The following is a 27,927-nucleotide window of genomic DNA, read 5'->3' as shown; positions in this document are numbered from 1 at the left end:
AATAAAAAGACAGGGGTTGCAATCATAGTCTAATACAAAATGGAAAAAATTAAATTTAATTAAAATTTACTTTAATTAATTAAAAAGATAAGCAGAAAAGAGATATTTTTCTAAAAGATACCATAAATAATGAAGTAATATGAAAATTTACAGCAAGTTTCTCTGATAAAGACTTCCATTCTCAAATATATACTGTGGATAGTACTGAGCCAAATTTCTAGAAATAAGAATCATTCTCCATTTGATAAATGATCAGAGGATAAAAGAGAAGCTGTCTTCAGAAGAAATCAAAACTATCTATAGTCTTATGGGGAAAAAATGCTCTAAATCATTATTGATTAAAGAAAGGCAAATTAAAAGAACTACCTATGAGAAATTACAAATGCTGGAGAAGACAGGGGAAAATAGGTAAATAATGAATCATCAGTGGAGTAGTGAACTAGTAATTCACATTATGATGAACAATTTGCAACTAGGTCCAAAGGACTACAAAATTATGTATACTCATTGACCCAACGATACTACCATTGGGTCTGTATCTCAAAGAAATCAAAGAAAAATGAAATAGACCTATATGTATAAAAATATTTATAGTAGCTCTTTTTGTGGTTGCAAAAAATTATAAACTGTGGGGATGTTCCTCAGTTAGGGAATGGATGAATAAATTGTGGCATGTGACTGTGATGGAGTGTTGCAATAAGGGAGTATTATTTTGCCCATAAAAAATGACAAGGAAGGGCAGCTTCAGAAAAAATATGGCAAGACCTATATAAACTAATGCAAAATGAAAAGAGAAGAATAAAGAGATGATTGTGCATAGTAACAGCAAACGCTGTACTGATGATCAGCTGTGAAAGATTTGGTTAGTCTGATCAATACAATAATCAAAGATAATTCCAAAGGATTGATGATGAAAAAATGCTATCTACCTCTGGAGAGAACTAGATAAACTCTGAGTGTAAACTTAAATACAATTTTCTCACTTTATTTTTCTTGCTAATATGGAAATGTTATGATTTCACATATGAGTTAATATCATATTGCTTGATTTCTTATGGGGGGAGGGAATGGGAGAGGGAGAAAGAATTTAGAACTCAAAATTTTAAAAATGCTAAAAGTAAAAAAAGAAAAAAGAACTTTCGGGAGATATAACAGTGCTTTTATGACTCCAGGGTTCTCCTGTAAACAAAAATAAAACCCCCATTTTCTAACATAATAATCTGATAGTATTATATTACTGGAATAATGAAACTACTATCTCCAAAGACTCAAAATTCCAAGTACTGACCTACACCTAAAAGAAGAGGGATATGGTAAATGTGAATATATCAGGTGCTTCAAAAGTATTTATATGATGTTAAGAGACCTAGAGAAGGACTCCCAGGACATTAGGAAGATCCCTCATAAAGGATTTATAGCAGAACAAAGAAAAAAAGCTACATGAGATTAAAAAGTATGTATGAGTTTGATCTACACAATTGGAGAAAATGACTACATTAATGAGATGCAAATCTATCAGAGTAATAATGAAGTAACAACTGGGCTAATGGGAGAAGGGAGAAATAAAGAAATAAAATAATTAAAATTATTTAAGTTTAGTATTTTAAAAACAAGTATGAGGATTAAAAGTACTGTATATGGGGGCAGCTAGGTGGCTCAATGGATAGAGCAGCAGCCCTTAAGTCACCAGAGTTCAGAGGATTAGAGTTCAAATGTGACCCCAGATACTTAACACTTTCTAGCTGTGACCCTAGGCAAGTCACTTAACCCTAATTGCCTCAGGGGAAAAAAAGTACTTCGTATGGATATATACCTGTACTATATACACATATAACTACAAATACAGAGATCCATGTAAATTAACTTTGTTTGTTATGTTGCTCCTCATTTAATACTCATGCTAGGATTATACTAAATTCATTTAAAAAAAGATGAGTTTGTAGCATATAAGAAAACTGACATAAGTTTAAGTTTCATTAAAAAAGCTATAGTGTCCAAAATGCTCTGATCAGACAATTCTGCACCAAGTGTTACATTCAGTTCTGGGACCAAAATTTTAGGAAAAACACATAAATTGGAACATATTCAGAAAAGAAACAACCAGAAAAGTCAATTTCACTATATGAAAAGGCTGAGAAAAAGATTATTTAGCCTGGGGAAGACCTGAGGGTAAGGAGGGAAAGGGAGAGAAGATACCATCTCCCATAAAAGAAAACTTCTGCTTTACCCCAGAGGGCAGGACTAAGAACAATTAAAGTTTAATGAGAAGAGAGAAGACTCTTCCTAATAATGACAACTTTCCAAAAGTAGAATGAGCTACTTTGGGAAGTAGTGAGTTCTTCCACAGTAAAAGGATGACTCTCTCTTCCAATTCTAAGATTTCACAATTCTTTTAGAACAAAATATAAATCTTTTATGGGTTCCTCTTAATGGTTCCAACTTACCCTTCAAGCCTTATTTCACATTACTTCCTTTTTTCCTTTTTTAATAATATGATATCTAGCCAAACTATCCTATGACTAGTTATTTCTCAAATCCAACATTTCTGCCTCTGTGTATATGCAATGTCTGTTCCCCATATTGGGATGCCTTGTTTCCTCATCTTTGCCTTTCAGAATCCTTCCTCTTCCTTCAAGACACAGATTAGAAACTGTCTCTCACATGTAGTCTTCCCTAAACTCTATTCAAAATGTCCTATTTTGAGTAGAACTTTCCTGTAACTTCATTGTTTTCCCCGTTATGAACGTCGTAACCATGAATGCTTCAATGGCCTTTTTCTTGTTTGTTGTTAGTTCCTTTCTCACCAACACCCCCAACCCCCAAATATAAAGTAAAAAAAAAAAAACAAAAAACCTTAATAACAAATAAACTTAGTTAAGCAAAACAAATTCACATAGTAACTATATTTAAAAATGTGATTCTTTCTCCACCTTGAATCCATTACTTCTCAGTCAAGAAGTCTATTGGAGATACAATGTCATTTCTTTAATAAGAAGATTTTTTTTTTTTTTTTTACATTATCATCTTTGTATAAACTATTCTCCTGGCTTTTATTCACTTCATTCTGCTTCAGTATATACAAATACTTCCAGGATTTTCTGAAATTATTTTGCCCTTAGAAGTCCAAGTTGTTTTGCTTATGACTAATACCTCGTCAGTATTATCCTCCCTCTAAAATTTATTTTATTTCCCAATTGGATCTGATTTATCTTTATACTTAACTCTTTGTGTATAAATGGAGAGGGGGGAAAGGGAAAGGGTGTGTGCCCACATCCAATCCTCTGTGTTTTCACTTCAGTTGATACACATTCTAATGTTTTTTTATCAGGAATGTTTGAAAGTTCCCTATTCTATTAAATATCTATTTTATTTTCTTGTGTAGAATTAAACTGAGCTTTGCAGGATAAATTCTTCTTGGCTACAAATCTATATTTTTTTGTCTTTCAGGGTGGTATATCCCCCAATTTAAAAAAAAATTACCAGATCTTGTGGAATCTTGATGGTCATTCCTCTGTACTCAAATAAGATTATTTTTGTGACCTCGCAGCTCTGGATTTTGAACAAAACACTTTTGAAATATTTCCTTTTGGTATTTTTTAAAAGAAATATTTTCTATTTTGGTCTTTTAGTGGAGTCTATTTTTACTTTGCTCTCTGGTCCTTACAAATCAAGGCAGCTTTAATTTGCAATTTTGTAGAATATAGTGTACAGATTTTAAAAAATCATGTTGTCAGGGAGCTTGAGGATTCTTAATTTAATTGTTTTAGGTAACATATAATGTATATTATGGTCTATTTTTCAATCTTTTGATTTTTTCTAATGTTTTTCATTTTGTGAAACAAAAACAAATATATCTATATCTATTAAATGCTTACTGTGCACTAAGCAGTCTGCAGGGAAAACTGAAACAGTTCCTACCCTCAAGGAGTTTACATTCTTATGGAAAAGAGCTAATTCAGAACAATAAAAAAATCACAGGGGAAAGTAACTTTAAAGCAGAAGGTACTAGCACTGGGGAAAGATTCTGGAGGAGGTAGCACTTTTAGTTGAGTCTTTAAAAAGCCAAGGATTCTAACACTTGAAGGCTGAGAATTCATGCATTGTGAACAGCCAGTCCAAAGTCAGTGAATGAGACAAAAATGGAGTGTTGTGTTAAAGGGATATCAACTAAAAATGTATGGTTGAACTACAGAGTACATAGGTGGATAGGTTAGAATAAAATGTAAGATAATTAGAAAAAAGAAGAAGCTAAGTTGTGAAGAGCTTTAAATGAAAAGGACTTTATATTTGATTCTGGTGGTAATTAATAGAAAGCATTCATTAGACTTTATTGGAAGAATTATAAGAAGAACTTTGCTTTAGAAAATTCACCGGCAGATGTGTTGGAATGGTTAGAAAGTTACTGGAATAGTGTGATGAGGGCCTGAACTACAATAATAACTGTGTGAACATAAATATAATTGTTGAATCATTTTCAGTTGTGTCTTTTTCTGATCCTAATTAGGGTTTTTTAGACAAAGATATTCAAGCGGATTTCCTTCTCTAGTTCATTTTACAGATTAAGGAACTGAGGCAAACAGGGTCAAGTTACTTGTCCAATAGTAGGCTTGTGAGGCCAAATTTGAACACAGAAAGATATTTCCCTGGGTTTCAGGCACAGAACTTTGTCCATTGTGCTACCTACCTAGCTGGAGAAGAAAGAGGAAGAGGAGGAAGGAGAAAGGGGGATGGGGAAGAAGAGGAGTAAGATTTGACAAGTGATGGAATATGCAGATGAACAAGAAAGAGGAGCCAAAGATGACACTGAGATTTCAAAACTGGATAATCTAGAGGGAAGGTGATCCCCTCAACATCAATTAAAGTTCAAAAAAAAAAAAAAAAAAAAAAAGATCCAGCAATCATTTGCATGGGGATAACAATCCATGACAATTGATGTGATCAACAAGTGAGACAATATAGAGAGAAAAGAGAAAAAGGCCTAGGATACAGCCTTGGGGAGCATTCAAAATTATGACATGAAGGAAGATATAGCAAAAGAGACTGAATAAAAGGCAAATCAAATCAAGAGAGAACAGAATCACATAATCCAAAGAAAAGAGCTTCTAGAGGAAGGTAGTAAACTGTCAAATGTTGCAGAGAAATAGAAAAGGATGATGACTAAGAAAAGTTCAATAGATTTGGCAATTCAGACAGAGTTCATTGTTCACTTTGGTGTGTGCACTTTCAATTGAATGAAGTGGAGAAAAAGTGGAGACATCCACTATACATACTTTTTCAGGAAATTTGGCTGAGAAAGAGAAAAAGATTAGAAAGATAGCTGGGTGACATGGTAGGAGCTAGTGAGAGTTTTTTAAGAATGAGGAAATCTGGTTTGCTTATAGGGAGGAGAGAAAGTGTCAATAGACTAGAACAAAGAGAAACTGGCAATTAGAGAAAAAGTGAGAATGATGATGGCAGCAATCTAGTAGAGAAGATGACATGAGATGGAATTAAGGAGATATATATATGTATGTGTGTGTGTGTGTGTGTGGATTGGCCTTGGCAGGAAGAAGGGCCTCTTTATCATCTGAAAGTGGAGTGTAGGAGGAAATGTTTAGAGGGATATGAAATATGAAGGAGGAAGGAGAAAAGGGTATTCTCAGCAAATGGGTTCGTGTTTTTGGTTTTTTTTTTAGATGAAGTATGAGTTGAAGACCTTAGTGGAGGAAGGAATGGCTCAAGTGACTTGAAGAAAGAAGTTTAGAACAGCGATTGAGGTGAATGAGATAGCAAATCTCTTAGAAGCAGTAGAATGACTGCTTGCTATAGTGAGGATCCAATGAGACTAGCTAGCATAAAACTACTGTAGACCCAGGAAAGTTTCATTATTTTATCCAGTCCCCTTCAGCAGTCCAAATGAAAAGAAGACCATTGTTAGGGTTAATCCAGAGTTGAGGTTTTGCGAAGTGTGATCTGGCAACAAAGAATAGTATAGAGGAGAACAGTATGAATCGGAATCAATACAAGAGTCCCGTCCATGGCAGGAAAGTGTAGGTCTAGCAGTAGCAATAATTTGGGAGAATACTGAGGGAGGGAGGGAGCATAAACATTACAGTTGAGCCCTGCATAACAGACCACAGTTCCCCCCCCACTCCCTTTTTGCAATGGTTTGGGAAAATTGAGAAGAGAACCCTAAATCTTGAGATTCCGACGCGCCTTTTTACATACTACTGTGCAACAACGAAGGATAGCAAAAACAAACAAACAAAAACATCGTCCAGGTGCCCGCTTCCCTATCTCTACCCTCACTAGGATGACCCCTTCCTCCCTCAGGATTTTGAGTATTGTCCCACACCTCACTGTCCCCTGTCCTTGACAAGATACTTTCCTATCTTGCCTCCTATCCTCTCAAGGTTTAAGTTATGTTCTCCTATCTTGACAGGCTTGTCCTTCCCTGAAATTATGGCTCCTATCCTCCCAGTGTCCTTGCCTCCCTCATATGCCTTTGTTTCCCTGTTCTGACTTTGAAGTATTTCCCCAAAGATAACAGCAGCTGCAAGATGTTAGGCTAACTGCACACTCAGCTTCTGCTTGCAAACCCTAGTCAGCTACAACCTACAGTGTCTCTGGGACCGTGTGCTTTGGAGCACATTCCCATGCAGTCAGCTGGCTTATTAAACTCTCCATTTTAAAATTAAACCAGTCTGTATTCGCCTCAGTTTCTCTCCTCAGTTTCACACAGTGAAGAGGAGTGAGGTCTGATCAGGAAGCTGGAAAAATAAACTATTATGAGCAGATGAAGGAGATGCAGAGCTCTCAAACACAGAAGTGGAACAAACACTTGTGAATGTTTCCTGACTACTATTCTCTTTTCTCCTCTCTCCTTCTATTTCTCTAATACCCTCTTTCATCAGTTATTCCCATGCAGATGATTGCTAGATTTTTTTTTAGCTCCTTAATTGCTGTTGAGGGACCCAGGTTTAATATCAGTAGTATCCTTGGCTTTTTCACCTACATATTCCATCAGGTGCCAAGTCTTATTATAAGTACTTTTTTTTGCTACATCTTTTGCATGCTTTATTTTTATTTGGAGCAGCTAGGTGGCACAATGGATAAAGTGCTGGGCCGGGAACCAGGAAACTGATTTCTATTAGGTCTATTGTGATTTTAGGAAAGTTTGTTCCTTAGATAAGGTTTGACACTGCTCCAAATAATTTATTCTCCTTCCAATTCTTTCCCCCAAAGCTTTTATTTCATTTTTCTTCTCTTAATTTCTTCTGGGTATTCATGTTGTTCTTATAAATATCCACATTTTTTTTTTTTTTTTGAGTCTCTGTAACCCATTTTCTAGGATAGATTTTTAGTTATCTCTGGATATGGAATTCTTTACAGTAGTATCTTGCTTATTGATTAGCATCAGTTCCTGAATTGGGGCTTTGTGACAGATCCAAGTCCCTCTCTCAGCTGCATTTCTGAATGGAGTTGTTGACTCTACTTGGTCTCAGCCTTAGTTATTTGGGTTCTTGCATCAACTTCAACCTCTCAGGGTGTATCTGCCCTAGAAACGTGGAAGATTTTTAGAGAAGTTCAAAATGATGGCTCTTCAGAATAGAAGATGGTTTATCAGGAAAAAGCAATATAAATTTTGAAATTCCTTGGGCTTGGGCTCTGTCCTACCCACACAAGTCACTGACAATCCTATTTGCTTCCAAGATCTACGATCTAGTTTTATGACCATACTGAGGCTTTCTTGTGAGATTTGTTAAACTTAGATAAAGAGTATTGCAGGCATCTCTAGTTGTACTTAGAGAAACTTGCATATTTTTTACCTATACAGGTTAATTTTTTTCTGGCTCTTTATATTGCCCATGGGCTACTGGCTAATTTTTTGTGCAACTGAGATAGATAAACAAAGTTTACTCCAAAGAAATGCTTCTTTAAAAAATAATTTTAATAAATGCTTCTTGAATTTATTAAGTATACTATATTTTATGAAGTCAGAGCCAAGAAAACTATGATATACAAAACTACTTTTAAACACTTGTTATTACAGCTATATTAACTGAAAATGGGGATAATATTGGCACTTATCTCCCAGAGCAGCTGAGAAAATCAAATGAGATAATTGGAAAACACTTAGTACAATGCCTGGCACAAAGTAAATATTATATAAATATCACTATTATTATTAGGTGAATTTGGACACATGCACAATCAATTCATGCCTCTCAAAAAGTTAACTAATATTCTGATATTTTCCAGTTATTTTATCATGTAACTCTATTGGTATCTTTTAAAAAAGCTCATATCATCATCAGATCGTAGAATCGTAGGATCATAGATTTAGAGTTCTAAGGAAAGTTAGAGGTAATCTAGTCCAAATCTCCTAATTTTACAGAATTAAATGACAGAATTCAAGCTCTAGTTCTATCATTGTAAGGTCAGTGCTCTTTCCACTATACCAAACTGCTTCCTTAAGGGATGTATATATATGTGTGTGTATGTGTATATACATATATATGCACACACATACAAAAATATGTTTTCTAGATTTTTATGGCTACAATTATTTATAATATATAAATGTCCTATTTCTAACCCACACAACAATTATATAGTCATAGTATATGGTATTTTACACATAAACATGTAATTATATAGAATACATTTATAATATTATATTATCATAACAGGTATACAACTTATAACATACAAATAAACAACTTATAACATACAAATAAGTCAAAGTGTTGTCAAAGATTACATTCAAGAACATCTGTAATGTTCTTTTCTCATAAACCTATAGCATAGTTGGTACAGCTATTATTAGTTCTATTTTACCTATTAAGAAACTGAGATATAGCAAAGTTTTGTTAAAGTTAAGATCAGCAACTATAAGAGGGAAAGCCAGGATTTGAACCCCACATATTCCAATCCAAAATTTTCTACTTTACCATAATAAGATTAAGATAATATATGGCTTACCTTTAGTTGTTAAATAGAGAGTATTAGAAGAATAGAGGGAATGGGGAGAAAAGGGAATAATCGTCAAGAAACATGAGCCAACACCAAGAAAAGGAGATGCAAAAATAATGGCAGAGAGAAAAGTAAAAAAAAGGGATAAAGAAATACTATTTTAACAAGGTTTTTTTTCTATTTCCTTTTGTGTCTTTTTAAAGTTTTATCTCATTTCCTGCTTGGGTGATGAGACACAAATTCAAGTAGATAAGTTATTGAGGAACAAAAATTTATTTTGCATACACAGTTGTACAGTGTTTATTTTTATAGAATACTTCATATTAAAGTTTCTCTCACTTAGTTTTTATCTGTTAAAAATATGATTTTTAAAAAATCTTTGTGAACCTGTGAATCTATATTCAATGACTGTGTGGAATAGTGTACAATTTGTATGGAAAAGCAATGTCTATATAAATTTGTTTGGGCAAGTAATTTTCTTTCTTTGTGCCTCAGTTTCCTAATCTGTAGAGTAATATTCTTTTTGACTCTAAATTCTTCAACAAATATGATACTAAAATGTTTAGAAAATAAATTGTTGTTTTTTCTACTGATCTATGAACCAACTACATGATGTTTTTGCTTGACTATGCATCTTTGTTACAAGGGTTTGCTTTTCTTTTAACTGGGGGAGAAATTAGAAGAAGGGAAAATAAATACTAAATATAAAAAAAAACACACCAACTTTTTGTTGATTTTTAATCACAGTAGCACTGATGAATTTGGAGAAGTACGAATAATATATATATATATATATATATATTTTTTTCCCCCCTGAGGCTGGGGTTAAGTGACTTGCCCAGGGTCACACAGCTAGGAAGTGTTAAGTGTCTGAGAACAGATTTAAACTCAGATCCTCCTGAATTCAAGGCTCGTGCTCCACCTGTGCCACCTAGCTGCCCCCCTTAGTGATTTTTTAAAAAGGATTAGCTGTGTAACTTTAAGCAAGCCACCTAAAACTTTCTACTCTATTAAAATGAATGAATCTATGTGATCTTTGTATTCTGTCCTAAAATCGTACTACTTTGATTGAAATTTTGTATTATTTTAGATGAAGAAGTTTTCCTTTGAATATCACTCTAATTTTTGGTTGAGTTTCTACCTTGAAAATATCTGGAGCCCTATACATTTCTAGTCTTCTTCAGATCTTGGAAGCTCTTAGGGGATGATTGGAAAGATGACAGAGTAGGTCAAATACATTTCAAGCTCTCCAAATCTCTCCCCAAAATAGAACATATTTGGGCTTTGGGGTGAGCAGGGACTTAGGGCAGAACGGGATCCTCCTGAAGCTAGCTCCATAGAAATGCCAAGTGAGGAGTCCAGGGGTGAGCTGGGTTTGGCAGGGGGTTTGGGCAGGAGCCTCTGAACGAATCTCAGAAGCTGTTTGGGACAGCTGATGGAGTTGAAGGCCTGAGGCTGGGAAGACTTGAGGGACCCTCTGCTGATTAGGAACACTAGGCCCTGATGTGCTGCAGGGATATAGCCTTGGGTGAGAAGGAGGCAGCCCTTGGAGAATGCAGGGGCAGAGGTGGAAGAGTGTTCCTGGCTGCAGGCGCTTACAGGAGAGGAGAGCACTTGGTTTGGGGTTCCAGGCCAGAGAAGAGAGCTGAAGAGAAGGCAGAGACACTCCCCCCATCCCATGATTAAAAAAAGTGTTTACACTACAAGAAAGAAAGAAAAGAAAGAAAAGAAAGAAAGAAAGAAAAGAAAAGAAAGAAAGAAAGAAAGAAAGAAAGAAAGAAAGAAAGAAAGAAAGAAAGAAAGAAAGAAAGAAAGAAAGAAAGAAAGAAAGAAAGAAAGAAAGAAAGAAAGAAAGAAAGAAAGAAAGAAAGAAAGAAAGAAAGAAAGAGAAAGAAATACTCTGACTATAGAAATCTGTGGGAATAGGAAAGTTCATGGTTCATCTTCAGAGGGCAATGAAGTAAAAAAAGCTTCTTCTGCTCCAAAGAGTAATGTCAAAGAGCCCCTGCCCAGAGAGAAATTATAGAAGAACTCAAAAAAGATTTTAAAAATAAAATGAGACATTGAGGAAAAACCAAAATAAATAAATAAAAACCATCCAAGAAAAACAAGAAAAGTATGGGGGGAAAAAAGTTATCCAACTATAAAAAGAGATATAGTCTTTGAAAATTAGAATTGGTTAAGGGAATGCCAGTGAAGCTGTAAGAGACCAAGAAATATCAAAACAATATAAAGAATGAAAAAAACAGGAAAGAATGCAAAACATCTTATAAGAAAAACAACTGAGCTGGAGAATAGATCAAGAAGAGAAAATATAAGAATAACTGGACTACTTAAAAGTTGTGACCAACAAAAAAACCATGATACAATAATGTAAGAAATAATCCAAGAAAATTATAATAGAATGATACAACATGAGGGGAAAGTAGAAATAGAAAAAATCCACTAATCACCACTTCCAAGAGACCCTTTGTGGAAAACACTTAGGAATACTATTGCCAAATTAAAAAATCCCCAGATCAACTAGAAAATTTTGCAAGAAACAAGAAAAACATTCAAACATGCTAGAACTACAATTAGAAGCGTACAGGACCTATCAGCAGACACAATAAAAAAAACACAGATCCTGAAATTACATATACCAGCAATCAAAGAACTAGGCCCACCGCCAAAAATATCATATCCAACAAAATTATACATAATGTTGAATGCAAAAAAATTCATTGAATATTCAATGAACTTGTATATTTTCAGGACTTTCAATCAAACCTGAACTCAATAGAAAAGTTGCCAATATTAAAGATTCATTTCACAGAATTAACATGGACAAAGTTTTTATGTTTTTTACATGGAAATATATTCCATGTGATTGATATAGGTAATTGGGTAGCTCAAAAAAAAGATTGGGGCAGAACTGAGTATGCTCCAACTCTAAAAAGCAAGTGTTTAGAAAAGGTAAAAATAATTATACAAATGAGGTACAGAGGGAGAATAGACATGGAAGCATTAGAAGGAGAAAGGAGGGCTCATAGTTTTGAAAATCTACCCACATTAGAAATGGGTTAAATAGACAACGCTACATATATACCATGAAAGGTATAAGCACCCTCCAAAATAAGGGGGAAGAAATAAAGGGAGAAATAAAGGCAAGAAAAGAAGACAAAGGATTGGACCCAGGTGGCTCTGAAGGAAAAGTGAGGGAGGTGGCTTTGCAAAGCCCTCTCTTACTTAAATCCCTTCCCCCCACTATATTCTGTCAAAAAAAAAAAAAAAAAAAGAAAGAAAGAAAGAAAGAGAAGAAAAAAAGAAAAGAAAACAAGGGAGGGATCCATGGGTGGGGAGAGGTTAAGTAACAGCAAGGCAAATTAAGGAGCAGAATTAAAGTAGAAGAGTTAGCAGGGATAAGGGGGAAAAAAAAGAAAAAAAAAAAGATATACAAACACAACAACAAGGATAAGAAGTAGAATTTATTAGGAAAAAAAAATATGGCTAGTAATCACTCATCTTAGTCAAAGTTAAACTTATATATGTATAAATATTAAAAACCTCTTTTTGTTATTTAATAGTTTTTCAGTTATTGTCTTATTCTTGGTGATCCCTTTTGAGGTTTTCTTAACAAAGATACTGGAGTAGTTTGCCAATTATTTCTTTAGCTCATTTTATGGATGAGGAAAATGAGACAAACAGGGGTGACTTGTCCAGGGTCCTACATTTAGTAACTGTCTCAGGTCAGATTTGGACTTAAAAAGATGATTTTTCCCAACTCCAGGCCAAGCATTCTATCCACTGTGCTACTTAATGATGACAGAATTCAATTATGTCAGTTAGCCTTGGGCTAATGTTTTATAATTTGGGGACATCCCAGGAAGAGATATAAAAAAAGAGACAGTGAGCATTTAATGATGATTACATCTCAGCATAAAACAATGTTGAGAACTCACTGACTCACAAAGCTATATTTATTATCATTATTATTATTTTTTAACCTCGCTACTATAATACCCATAGGCAGAATGCTATTTTTGCAGACTTCTTTTTGGAAGACATCGCCTCCTAACTCTTTTCCTGGTGTAGTATTAAATTAGAATCCTATTAGAAGAGGTTTTTGCCAGTACAAAATTGAAACAACTAAAAATAATCCAAAAAAATTTTTCCCATTAATTTGGCTAGTTTACAACTTAGATTCTATATGCTATGAAAAGGAAAGGGAATTTTGAGTATCACTCAATGATGAACATCTGTGGTAGTAACAAACTTGTATTAGCACAATGAGATGTGACAATGAAGAAAAACAGCTGCTTAACTACTCTAGGTCCTTGTTTCTTCATCCATGAAGTGAGTTAGACTAAATGATCTTTAAGGTCTCTTCCAATTCTAAATGCTTATCATTCTATGATTCAAAGGTACTTGGGTCAAAAATTGTTAACCTGGTTCACATCAGATAGTGATTTTGAAAAAATAGTAAGAATCTTGTCACATTGAATTTACTCTTTGGCACAAATATAGGTTTGGATTTTTACCATACATTTAAATGAACTATTATACAAACAACAATCCTGGCTGCTTCTACTGGCTGTTATTTTATAGTTGTATAAACACTACTGAACTATTTTGACAAATTTTTTTATTTTTTTTTAATTTCTTGTATACTCTATCCAAACTTCTCCCTGCCAAGTCAATTATTATTTTTTTCTACCCCAAAAACAAAGGAGTAATTTTAATGCATTAAGGTTTTTCTTTATATAACCTGCTTCCTGATGTATAAAATATTTTTCAAATTCTCTCTTTCCTTTGTACCTCTTCTTTTCAACATCTCACCTTCTCTTTTTAAAACTTTATCCCTTTTGAAATATACCTGTAACACAAGCCATAGAACAGGTTAATTATTATATCTTTTGTAGATAAAGATGATGTGGAAGGTGATTAATCATTCTTGCTCTGCTCTGGATCTAACGGTCCAAATTAATACAGAATGAACCATTTTTTCTAGACCAAATACACAAAAACTGGTTCTTTGTGGTGTATGACTACATCATTATTTAAAACTCGGCCTCTGTATGGAGGCATTTTTTTAAAAATGTCATACCAACTCTGGCTGTAGAATGCCAAGCTGATTTTATGGCTTCCCAACCACACAAAGCTTTACCAGGTTGTATGAAGAGATTATTGAATGTTACTGACAAGGATCAGATTTTGGGATTTAGTGAACCAACAAGGAAAGCAACAGGAGCTATGTTCTACTTTTACAATTGTTACTGCAACGTTATATTATCTTCTATATAATGTGACATTAAGATCAAGAAATACAATAAGGTAGACTGGTAAGATTCAGAGATTTTAACAACTGCTTAAATGCTTCATACAAAGATACAAAGATAGGCAATTCAGTTTGTCACTTCAAAAGATTTGAATGAAAACTGATTATGGTACCTGAAAAGCCAGAGAGCTAAGACCCAAAAGAAAAATTTAAAGAAAGCTAGAAACTGAAAGTCTTAGTTGACTTCATGTAGAAGAATAATTATCATGTGAAAGATAAAAAGCATTTATTCTCCATTTCCTATAAGGGCAAAACAAAATGAAATGGATACAAACTATAACTTATGGGATTCAGAGAAGAACCTCCTGAAATGATTATCATCAAATGAGAAACTAGTTCACCTAGAAAGTTGAGACATCTCCTTTCAGGAAGTCTAACAACAATAACAACAAAACCCAAACAAACAATACTTTGAAATGTCTTTGTATTAGGACTGGATCTAAAAGTAAAGTCTTTTACATCCCAAGATACTTTTATCAATTTGTAAATCTGATTTGACATAGATAAGAAATTGCTGCTAAAAGCAGAAAACCAAGAACAGATGATGATGATACCTTAACTTTTATCTTACATAGTTGTGAGAATCAAATTTTACATATTCATGTGTGTATGTATTTGTATATACATACATATCTATACCAATATAAAATCACATAAAGGACTCTAACTACAAAGCACTATAAAAATGTTTAATGATGGTGATTATTAGTCATTTCAATCATGTCCCCATTTCAGGTTTTCTTGGCAGAGATATTGAAGTGGTTGCCCATTTCCTTCTCCAGGTCAATTTATAGATGAGGAAATTAAGGCAAAAAGGATTAAGTGATTTGCCCAGGGTCACACAGCTAGTAAGTATCTGAGGCTGGATTTGAACTTAGGTCATTCTTATTCCAGGCCTGGTGTCCTATCCACTGTGCCACTCAGCTGTCCTCATAACAAATGTTAGGTGAATTATGATTACAACCGTTATAAAGAATGTTATCATAATCATAGTTTGTAACAGCCTTAGGGTAGGGATTGTGTCTTATCTAAATTCTCTCCCCCAACACAATGATCTGCATATAGTAACACTGGTAGACAAATCACAGCATACAGAGCTAGAAAGAATTTAACACTCAGCTAGTCTAACAATGCATGTCCAATTTTATTTAGGTACTAAAAAGGCAAAACTAGCATGTAAACTCAGATCCTTTAAATTCCAGATACCATGCTATTTTCCACTAAGAATTTATGTATTTTGTGTCACATTCCTGTGGGATAAATAGGTAGTGTAAGTATTATTGTCCCTGTTTTATAGTTTGAGAAAAGTGAAGCTCAATAAACTTAAGTGACCCCTTAAAAGTCACACAGTTATTATGTGAAGAGTTACCATTTGAACCCAGGTTTTCAAGATCAAGTTCTCTTTCCCTTATACTGTAATGACTCACAAAACCAGGAAGCCAATCAATATTACTAATTTATCAAATTGGTGAGAAATCTTTCACTGGGTCAAAATATTCCAATGAATTTTCATAACAATTATAAAAACTTAAAATCTTTAAAGCAATTAATTTAACTCTAAAGTCTGAATTCTTCTATTTTTACTAAAAAGAAAAAAAAAAAAGTTCAGTAAAGTGATAATTCGAATACCCTGGATTTACCTTTTTTTTCTCCAGTGAAGGGTACGAAGTCTTCCCTATCTTTATGTTCCAACGCTTCCTTCTCCAAGTATGAAAGCAGATGTTCTCTGTCAAAAGGTCCTGTGGCATTCTTAGTAGTCTGATTTTTTTGCCGGAAGCCTGCAGGTAAAAGTGCATTCTACCCCCCAAAATAGAAAAAAAAAAAAAAAAAAAAAAAAAAAAAAAAAAAACCATTACAATGGTAATTTATATTTAGATCACACATAAATTGGATTATTTTGTTTATGTGAAAATATCTTTTACTATAAAGCTATTATATGAGGTCAATGACTTTATAAATTTAAATGAATTTATCACTTAAGTAGAAACAGAATATACAACACAACAATATCACAGTTATCAACATTAAGTGTTCTATATCATATATCTATATAGCTGAATTAAGGGTTTGTGTGGCTCAGTCATATCATTTTTTATGTAAACCGGGATTACACTGAGAAGCTCCTGAAGATCTTCCTCATGTAAAACAGGAATAGATTCTAATATCAGCTGCATTTGTTCAAGTTCATGTACACCTGCAAAGAGGGTTTTCCCAGTCAGCATTTCAGCAAAGATGTATCCTGCAGCCCACATGCCAATGGCTTTAGTATAGTTATTAGGAGAAAGTAAAAGTCATGGAGATCTGTACCATTTAGTAACCAATCCTTCAGAAAGATGACCCTCATGTCTTCAGCATTAATGAAAAGATTAGCTGGTTTGAGATCTCTGTGCAGTACATTTGCAGAATGAATATACTTGAGCCCACGTAGCAGCTGATACATAATATATCATAGTATATGATAACATAACAATACATAACAATATCATAGTATCCATGAGAACAAATTTTAAAGTTCTTCAATTAAAACTATAAAAAGTTTAGCTACAAAGAATTTATTTTATTAGACGCATGCTTTAGTGACATAAAATATCAGACTTTAATTTCACATCCTTGTGATGTTAATGAAAAGGAATTTTCTTGATATCTACAATTACTTCAAAGAATACTTTAAAGATTTCAAGGATTTATTATTTCCTCAATGTAGGTACTTCTATGCTTAATGAATAAGTTAACTTTAGTTAAGTCTTTAAGAACAGGAATGATTGTAAAAGTTGACTATTCTGCAGTTGATGTGGTAATGAACCTCTCCAAACTTAGCTAGGCTAGTCCTTAGATGACAGGCAGAATCCATACCTATTGTATATCATATCTAACATCTTTATAACTTCAAGAAGTTTCCACAGCTTGACTTTCTTTTTTGTTTCTTTTTTTTTAAACAATAGCTTTTATTTTCAAAATATATGCAAAGATAGTTTTCAACATTCTCTTGTAAAACCTTGTGTTCCAAATTTTTTCTCCCTCGTTCCCCCATCCCCTCCCTTAGGCAGAAAGCAATCCAATATATATTCAAACATGTGCAATTTTTCTATATATAGCCATAATTATCATAATGCACAAGAGAAATCAGATCAAAAAAAGAAAAAATGAGAAATAAAAACAAAAATCAAGCAAACAAGAAAAAAGTAAGAGCACTATATTATGATACACATTCAGTCCCCTCAGTCCTCTCTCTGGATGCAGATGGCTCTCTTGATCACAAGTCCATTGGAATTGCTCTGAATCACCTCATTGTTTAAAAAAAAAAAAAAAAAAAAAAAGCTATGTTCATCAGAATTGATCAACGCATTGGTTCTACTCACTTCACTTAGCATCATTCATGTAAGTCTCTCCAGGTCCTTCTGAAATCATCCTGCTGATCATTTCTTATAGAACAATAATGTTCCATAACATTCATATACCATAACTGCATTTTCAGTATTTTCTAACTAATGGACATCCACTCAGTTTCCAGTTTCTTGCCATTACAAAAAGGGCTGCCACAAACATTTTTGCACACATGGGTCCCTTTCCTTCCATTATGATCTCTTTGGGATATAAACCCAGAAGAGACCCTGCTGGGTCAAAGGATATGCACACGTGATAGCCCTTTGGGGAGAGGTTAACTTTCATTGAAAGTTTTGAAGTACCCAAGATTCATCTCTACTCCATGATGAAGTATTGAAGGAAAGTCTTATAGTACTTAGATTTTTTAATATGTACAAAACCAATGTCACAGTATATGCAAAATTCCTGTCAAGAAGAACTTTGTTTTCATTGCAAAGGATGGCACAGGATTCTGTTACCAAAAAAAAAAAAAAAAAAGTACTTAAATGATAAATCAAACCATTTATTTTTGTTTTCAGTAAATGTATTGTTGTACTGGATGACAATGTCCAAAAAGATCTCAACAAGTAGGAACAGTGGATGTTTTAATGCAGACAAATGTGGATTCCTACATTTAAAGTTAAAAAAAAAAAATCAACCACACCAAAATGAGAATGAGAAGCTGTCTCCACCTTCAATGTGTGCCAGCAGTGTGGTTTTGATTTCCAATAAAGCTATTGTAATTTTACACTATAATTTAGAGAGCTCTAGAACAAGACAAGTAACAATGTCACTGCACTGGTCAGACCACTTTTGAATTTATTTTGGCCACCACAATGAAATTGAAAGATTGAAATACATTCAGAGGAGAAAGACCAAGATGCATGTGATACTACGGAAATATCAAAGGCTTTGGCTAGGTAAGCTTGGAGACAAGGTGGCTGGAAGGGAACATGACAGCTATCTCCCAATGTTTGAAAGGCTGTCATGTAGAAAAGTATTTAGTCACATTCTACACATGTTTAGTGGAAAGAGAAAGTGGAAGTTATTTAGCAAAGTTTATTGTAAAACAATACTTCCTAACATTTAGAACTATCTGAAAATGGAACGGACTGTCTCATATTCAGATGTTCAAACAAAGGCTAAATGACTACATTTGTTGGGAACAGGCACAGTGGGCAGAGCATTAGATTGGTAGTCAGGAAGTCTAAACCTAGCCTTGGAGGCTTAGTAATTTTATCAAGGCACTTAATTCTTTTAACTTAATCTCTCTGTTTCAGTTTTTGCTTCTATAACATGAGGATAATATAAAATAGCACTACCAGGTTATTATGAAGGCCAAATGAGATAACATGTATAAAAACAAAATTTAAAAAAACAAAACAAAACAACACTTTAGTTTTGGGGCAAGTAGCTGGCACAGTGGCTAGCATGCCAGTCCTGAAATTAGGCAGTCTAGTTCAAATTTAATATCAGACACTAGTTGTGGGATTCTGGATAAGTAGCTTACACTTCTTTGCATCAGTTTCCTCATCAGTAAAGTAAGTTGGAGAAAGAAGTATCAAATTCAGTATCTTTGTCAAGAAAACTCCAAATAGGGTCATGGAAAAGTCAAATGTGACTAAATAAATGCTAGTTGCTATTAATTACTTATTATAAAGGATAGTCACACTTTGGACCAGATGACCACTATGTTTCTATGATTATTACTGATTGTAGATTCTAGAGGTAGACTGACAGTGCCTGAATTAATTCCTGTCAGTTGAATACATTAGAACTCTCCTAAGGAGCCCATAATAGGGCTACTTATCAGGTTCCATACATGATAGTGTAATGCTATAACTGCCTGAAGGGAATGGAATTACTGAGGGCAAGGAAAAAAGGGCAGGAGACAATAGTTTGAGAATTGCCATCTGCTTTCCTCACAGTATGTTTTCACCAGTATAGCCCAAGAATAGTCATAAATGTTAAGCATTATGAATTTGGTTTTCAAATGACAACTGAATAAACTTTTTCTAGGATTGATCATAGCAGAATATCATGGGGACAGGTATTACTATATATTCCTTTTAGAAAAGCAAAGGTCAAAGATGTGATTGTCTCCCTATTTCTAAGCATTCTTGTACTGTATTAGAAGAAATGAGAAATAGAATCCATTCAAAAAGCAAAGAACAAAACTAATGATACTATGCACTAATGATGCATATACCTCAATGATAATGGCTCCATGGATCCTATCAGGTAGTAAAATTTTTTTTTTTTTTAAAAAGTTACTTTTTAAAGAAAATGATTGAGCAAAGAAAACATTTATCATACTGGATAACTTACTGTTGAGAATACTGCAGTTTCAATGGAGTCATTTATGTTATTTGATTCATTTATAGGAAAAAAAAGTTTTTAAAGTCAGTTCCTGATACTGTATTAAGAATTTTTTTTCCTAACTCTAATTTTCCACCAGAATTTTGAAAAACAAGAAAAGACCACTGTCCTTATATTTAAATAACATTAACTCGAGACATACAACTATGCATATGACAAAGATTTTGGAGTGCTTTCAAAGTAAATCACCAAAATGTGTAATATAAAGACAGAAGGATATGTAGTGCTTGCAGCACTACCAATATACTTGCATGGATGTCATCAGTATTTTCTTGCTGGGTTTGGTTCCTCTTGTGAGACACATTTGTGAAATGGCTGGTTAGGATTCTAGCTTACCTTTGTGAGCTGAATCATGAAAGGAATCAAAATCAAAGCTAACTGGTTTTCATAGGATATGAACCCTGAGCTACATGCTCTAATTAACCAATCTAATCATAAACAAAAATTAATAAGCAGGTTAACTCTCATTAAGATGGAATTCCTGGGAATCCAATTTTTCTTTTGTTATTGTTAGTTATGACTCATAAGTTGATGTCCAAACAGTCTGTGCTTTGTGGTATAACTATTCTGAAATGGGCATTAAATTAGTACACTGAAGATGGTAGGGAAGAGGAAGAGAAACTCCCATGTTACAAAGAACAAGGTTTGAACAAGGTTTCTCACCCCACCTGCCACCTTCCATTTTCTTTCCCTACCTTCTGGATTCCTGTCACACAGGGAAAGCAGAGTTGGTGAGAACTTTAATATGTTTTTCTGGCCAACATAACTGGGTATGCTATTACTCTACTTAGGAACACTGAATTGCTTTAAAATGTCTCTCCCTATGAACAAAACAAATATGTCACAAGAATCTGGCATTCCTTTTCCTGTTTAACTTTCACATGACAATGCCAGTTAATAACTTTAGAATCCAATTCCCACTGAAGTGAAGATGGGGACAGAGAGAGGGCAAAGGGGAATCCGCCCTAACTTATAAAATGGCACAGCTAAATGTCTTTGCTAAGTGTCATGTAACAAATCACACTTTTCAAAGGTTCAACAAGTAACATCTGAGAGTGGGGTAGGGAAGTCTGAAAATATGCTATGTAGAGAACTTGGAAGTCTAGTCTTTTTATCTGGGAAGTAAAAGTAAAAAATCTTAGCAAATAAGGCTTACATTTGTTCTACTGCAATGTGTGACTATTAAATATAAATAGGCTTGTTGAAATAAAATGGGAAGGGATTTGATAGATAAGGAACTGAAGTCTAGAGAGGTTAACAAAATTTGCCAAAGGTCACACAGGTAATGACAGTCAGGGAGTAAACCCAGGTCCTCTGATGCAGCACTCTTTCTACTATATTACATTAAGATGACAGATTCCTGGATGATTCCAAATATAAAATATCAAGGCAACAAAATGAACACAACATTATTACCACAGGGTAATCCTCCAAACTATAATATAGTTCTGTTATTATGAATTTTTATTTGTTACAGAATTAATTTGGGAAGAATTTTACTTATTATAGAAAGAGATTACATGAGTATTGAAAAACAAAGAGTCGATCTTGTAAAAAAAACAATAAAAGAAGCTCTATCCAAAAGAATTACATATGTAGTGCTGACAATAGATTACTTTTAATGCCAAAGAAAGCTTTACTAAGCAAAAGCCAAAATTTATCCTAAATAGGACTTTCCACCCCCACCCCTACCCCCAGCTGGGGTTAAGTGACTTGCCCAGGGTCACACAGATAAGGAAGTATTAAGTGTCTGAGACCAGATTTGAACTCGGGTCCTCCTGAATTCAAAGCTGGTGCTCTATCCACTGTGCCACCTAGCTGCCCCCCTAAATAGGGCTTAAAATTAATATTTCAGCATGCAGAGTTATCCATTCAGTAATATTCAGCAAAGTGAAGCAAATTAGAATGGAAGAGGATATAACTTAGCCAATAGCCATTTCCCCAAGTACATCATTCTACTTTAAGGAAGTCCTAAAGAGTATAAGTCTAAATCAAGGTTGACACAGTGGTTTTTACTTTAGCCACAGTTCACTTTTAACCCACAGAAACCTATGGAGACTCAGCCAGCTTGAAGTCAAACTATAGATTTCGGTCTGCTCTACACTGAACTTTGGGCATTGTTGAGGGTGTAGTTCATTTGGAATTCTAAGGCTACTTGAGGCCCATTAAAAAAAAAAAAATTAATCATTCTGTCCAGCATTGTTCAAACAATAGATATCTTAGTGTAGAACCAAGAAGAACCTGGTAAAGTTTCTCTCAGAGGCAATAATTCTGGATGGAAAATAACTTTTAAGAACTGGACAGAAAAATAGCTTTTGTACATTTTCATCTCATTACATTCCACATACACCCAACCTTCTTGTTTAGGCAACAAACACTTCATAGAAGACATGGCATTTCAAGAGGCTCTGAAGAGAGGAATTTGGGGAGATCATTTTGGATATAAGTACCTATTGTCAATAAAGGCAGGAATAAAGTCTGTAGTAGGAGACAGTGAAAATACAAAGATTTCTATTTAGAAGAGGAAAAAGCTGGAAAGGAAGAAAGAACTAAAAATATATTTGGATGAAGACAAGCAACTTTTTATCTTCTTAGTATTACCCACCTCAGGATCAAGGTCATCAAGAACAGTTTCCAACTGTTTTAGTTCAGTCTCTGAAAGTTTACCAAGGAGTTCATCCTCATCAAGATCCTTGTACTTCTCCAAGTCCTTTCGGAAGGGGAGTGCCATGATTTGTAGAGTAGAATGTCACTCAACTTTCACCACACGTTTATAAATCAGATGTGATTCTTTGTCCTGCTAAGTTGTGGGAAAAAGTAAGTGTTATTAAACAGCCTCTGATTAAATCTTAACAAAATCTAAAAAACATTTTTAGAGGCTTGAGAGTAATATTTCTTAAACATACATATATACGTATATCTATCTTCAGCTTCAGGTTAAAAATACATAAAATCTATTATGAACCCAAAAGCTTCCCTGTTTTTGTAGTAGATATCAATTATTTAACACCTAATTATCTTTTTTGTGTATTATCAAAGTTCTTTGTATCTGCTTTATTTTCTGATTTATTATCTGCTCTTCTGCCATATAACTTTGAGATTTTAAATTTCAAACAAAAGCAGAGAAAGGAAAATCAAACATGTTAGTTAATTTAGCTACATTTTAAATGTTCTAATAGTTTTGGAGAACAAAATATTATAGAATAAAATAGATTTCATATAAGCTCATACTATATGTAACAGAGGACAAGATCCTGGAGAAAAATAAGACAAGTTTCTTTCACTCGAACAATGTACAATCTAGCAAGTTTGATTGTTGCAAGAGAAATTCCTTACTTGGCAAAACAGATAAATTTCATCAAAATTTCCCTTAAAGTATATTTCTGTGCCTAAGTAAAGACCTTTTCTACTTTCCTTATGAAATAAGAGTTGTATGGAAGAAACATTTGGTCCCAAGGCACACTAAATAGTAACTGTTTTTTGTTTAATTCCATGTTTAAATTAAAACATAAATTTCTGACAAGGCATTAAAAATATTTAAAATGTTACATGAATAGTATAAGTAAAAGCACTAGCAGTTTTTCTCCAGTTCTCATTTGTATCATTATGGTTTCTATAATAGGAAGAAATATGGAACAGGTATCAACCTGGTAAGTCAAAAGACATGGATTTTAGCCCCAGCTCTGCTAACATTTATATAAATAAGTCACTTCTTATAGATTCCCTTAGATTTCTCACCAAAAAAAGAAAATGGCTACATAATCTTTATGCTCTCTTCTAGGTCTAAAATTCTACAATTTTGTTATTCATTCTAAAGTACAACAGAAACAGTACAAGTAGGAATTTCTAAAGCTTGATTCCTTGTAACCTTATACCTTTTCTTGTATTTGTATGTGGTTTTGCTTCTTGAATCTTGTAACTGTGAATGTTATCCTTCTTACAAGAAAGGAAAACAAATCAATAATGTTTGTTACAGAATAGATACATGCAGTCATATATTTATAGTCATAAGAATAAATAAGACTTCCCCCTTCTCCCCCTGCTAGATCTTTGCCATCTGCCATGAGTTTATAGTTCAAATATAGAATTCCAAAGGGGGAGGGTGGTGGGAACCATAAGGAATTTTATAAAGCCTTTAATTCCTAACTTGAGGAAAATCCAAGGCCATTTTCCCAGTACTTGACAGATAATTAGCATGAATCCTATAAGTGTTCCTTATCCTTTGTTTTTTGCTTTCATTCTTAAAACCAGCAGAGGCTCTTGTTTTCCCAAAAATAAGGGAAAGAGACTAAATCTGCGACGACTTTGGTATATAGATGAGGAAATTCTTACAAATGCGGTCCAGACCCTTTTCTGAAACTTATAGTTCATGTCCAAATCAGAACTTGAAACCAGGTCTTTTTGACTCAGAGTTCAGCTCTCTATTTACTATGCAATACTGTTAATAATAGCATCATATGTAAGAGACTAGCTGGACTCAGATGGACTCATAGCAGCTACCATTATAGATAAGATTCTCCATATCACTTTTGTTAGATAATGTTGGGTAAATTAGGAAACATTCCAATTCCATACTTGCATCCCTCTCAACCAGTTTCTCTACCCAAAGATCCCAAAATGTAGATTTGGAAACAGAGGTAGCAGCTAACACCCTGTTCCTCACCAGTCACCATCCTGGAATCTTTAAAAAGGAAAAAACCATCTTTAACATAGGTCAGAGATGAAATTTTTCTATACAAAAGGAGAAAGTTGGGAAGCTGTTTCTGAAGCTGACACCATCCCTACCTTGGGAACTACCATATTAATCACCCCAATCTGGACACAGATGTGGAGATATGAAAAATCCCATTCCTAAATCCAAGTCAAATATAAAGAATTACCTTTATTAAATTTTCTTTGGATACAAAAGTTTTGTGCATGGGTTTCCTTTTCTGCTACCTAGTGATCCTGCTTAGATTAAAAGAGGCATTTTCTGCTAAATTAACAAATAGAAATGTGTAGGAAAAATAAATCAATTCTCTTAATTTCTGAATAATTTAAATTCAGGGAATTTTCATTCCAAATGCTCTAGTGCAGGGGTTCTCAAACTACTGCCCGTGGGCCAGATGTAGCCCTCCGGGTTATGGCAAATGGGCTGAGGGGTGGAGACAGAGTATGAGTTTTTGTTTTTATTATAGTCCGGCCCTCCCACAGTCTGAGGGACAGTGAACTGGCCCCCTATTTAAAAAGTTTAAGGACCACTGCTCTAGTGAATGGTCATAATTTAGACATGAATTAATTTTGGAAGATCATGGTTGTAATTTTCTATCAAAACAAATATCAACTAGATGATAAAAACTTCATTTAAACACATGCAATATGAAGTACAGGGTATTAAACTTTGGAAAATATAAAGATAAATAAGAAATGTCCTTTTTAGAAATTCAATCTTATATCAGTCTATTTTAAATACTGCAACATAGCTCCTCACAACTGTCTAGTAACCAGCTAATATCCAACAATAATCATAAGATTAATAGAGTGTTTCTATATTTGTGTCATCATACCTAAATAGTTTCTTTTTCTTCTTTTTTTTTTTTTCCTGAGGCAATTGGGGTTAAGCAACTTGCCCCAGGTCACACAGCTAGGAAGTGTTAAGTATCTGAGGTCAAATTTGAACTCAGGTCCTTCGGACTTCAGGGATGGTACTCTATACTCTACGCCTCTTAGCTGTCCCTAAATAGTTTCTTTATAACAGAAAGTGAACACACTAAAATGTTATAAATTAGGTCTATTATAGCATTGGTCTGTTTCTCTCAAAAAGTAAAAATTACAAGTCCAGCAAACAATACAAAGGGGACCCTGATGTCAAGATCAAAATTTATTCCTTGTAATTATCTACTTATTACTGGACATAAAAAGAAAGAAAATATTGTTACACTATTTTAATTATTTATTTGAAAAACAGTTGAAGTTGCTATTTTTTCCCCTTTAAGGCATCAGGGCAGCATTTCCTCTGAGTAATACAAACAGAATATAGGGTTAGTTTTTTAAAGCTAAATTTAACTTAAATTTCAGTGGCTTCTTCATCCAATCTGTTTTTTTATGTGATGGGCAACTTTTGTCTTCATTTCTTCATCATTTGACTCCTAATTTATCTCCTCTAACATCATCTATATTTATTTATCTCTCTCTATATTTTATCATCTCCTCTTTTTTTCCCTAACAATTCATTTCTTCTATTACATTTATTTAATATTTTATTTTTCTTCAATTACTATACAATTTTTTAAACATTCATTTTTAAAACTGAGTTCTGAATTCTTTTCTTTTGTCCTTTTCATCTATCTCTTCATTGAGAAAGCTAGCATTTTGATAAAAGATTATATTTGTGTAGTCATGCAAAACATTTCCATAATAATCGTGTTGTGAAAGAAAACAGACAAAAAAATCCTCAAGAAAAATAAAGTTTTTAAAATTTGCTTCAATCTGTCTTCAGCCACCATCTGTTCTTTCTTTGGGGATGGATAGCATTTTTCCATTTTAAGTCCTTCAGAGTTGTTTTTGCATTGTTGTATTGCTGAGAAAAGTTATGTTATTCACAGCTGATCATTTCACTTTGCATGAGCTCATGGAAGCATTTCCAGGTTTTTCGTATAACACAATAGTATATTATTATTGTCACATAACACAATTTGTTCAGTCATTCCTTAATTGGTGGACATCTCCTTGATTTCCAATTTTTTGTCCCGAGAAAAGAGCTGCTATAATTATTTTTGTCCTCATAGATCCTTTTAAAAATCTCTTTGGATCAAATGAAGGCGGCCTAGCTGTACCTGATCTAAAATTATATTATAAAGCAACAGTCACCAAAATCATTTGGTATTGGCTAAGAAATAGACTAGTTGATCAGTGGAATAGGTTAGGTTCACAGGACAAAATAGTGAACCATCTATAGCAATTTAGTGTTTGACAAACCCAAACACCCCAACTTTTGGAATAACAATTCACTATTTGACAAAAACTGTTGAGAAAACTGGAAATCAGTATGGAAGAAACTAAGCATGGACCCATACTCAACACCGTACACCAAGATAAGATCAAAATGGATTCATGATTTAGGCATAAAGAATGAGATTATAAATAAATTAGAAGAATATAGGATCATTTACCTCTCAGACTTGTGAAGGAAGAAGGAAATTGTGACCAAAGAAGAACTAGAGATCATTATTGATTACAAAATAGAAAAGTTTGATTATATCAAGTTAAAAAGCTTTTATACAAACAAAACTAATGCAGGCAAGATTAGAAGGGAAGTAATAAACTGGGAAAACATTTTTACAGTTAAAGGTTCTGATAAAGATCTCATTTCCGAAATATATAGAGAACTGACTCTAATTTATAAGAAATCAAGCCATTCTCCAATTGATAAACGGTCAAAGGATATGAATAGATAATTTTCAGATGATGAAATTGAAACTATTTCCACTCATATGAAAGAATGTTCCAAATCACTATTGATCAGAGAAATGCAAATTAAGACAACTCTGAGATACCACTACACACTTGTCAGATTGGCTAAGATGAGAGGAAAAAATAATGATGAATATTGGAGGGGCAGTGGGAAAATTGGGACATTGATGCATTGTTGGAGTTATGAAAGAATCCAACCATTCTGGAGAGCAATCTGGAATTATGCCCCAAAAGTTATCAAAATGTGCATACCCTTTGATCCAGCAGTGTTTTACTGGGCTTATATCCCAAAGAGATATTAAAGAAGGGAAAGAGATCTGTATATGCAAAAAATGTTTGTGGCAGCCCTTTTCATAGAGGCTAGAAACTGGAAATTGAATGGATGCCCATCAATTGGAGAATGACTGAGTAAATTATGGTATATGAATGTTATAGAATATTATTATTCTGTAAGAAATGAC

At 33.8% G+C, this 27,927-nt stretch overlaps 1 protein-coding gene across 2 annotated transcripts in view; it reads right to left on the bottom strand.

Moving 5' to 3' along the window:
- Nucleotides 1–27,927, bottom strand: part of TMOD3 (tropomodulin 3) — a 75,920-nt gene that overhangs the window by 26,827 nt on the left and 21,166 nt on the right. Inside the window, exons 2-3 of one of the 2 annotated variants that reach the window (XM_074294519.1) lie at nt 22,620–22,814; nt 15,913–16,069 (exon numbers count right to left, since the gene is read on the bottom strand). In XM_074294519.1, coding sequence (XP_074150620.1) covers nt 15,913–16,069; nt 22,620–22,745 — 283 coding nt within the window. In that variant the 5' untranslated portion in view covers nt 22,746–22,814. The remainder of the gene's footprint in view (nt 1–15,912; nt 16,070–22,619; nt 22,815–27,927) is intronic. The other variant, XM_074294520.1, reaches the window with a different exon arrangement.

Source organism: Sminthopsis crassicaudata, chromosome 2 (assembly GCF_048593235.1).
Source record: "Sminthopsis crassicaudata isolate SCR6 chromosome 2, ASM4859323v1, whole genome shotgun sequence".
NCBI classification, from domain to species: domain Eukaryota; kingdom Metazoa; phylum Chordata; class Mammalia; order Dasyuromorphia; family Dasyuridae; genus Sminthopsis; species Sminthopsis crassicaudata.
This window is presented reverse-complemented; position numbering and strand designations above follow the sequence as displayed.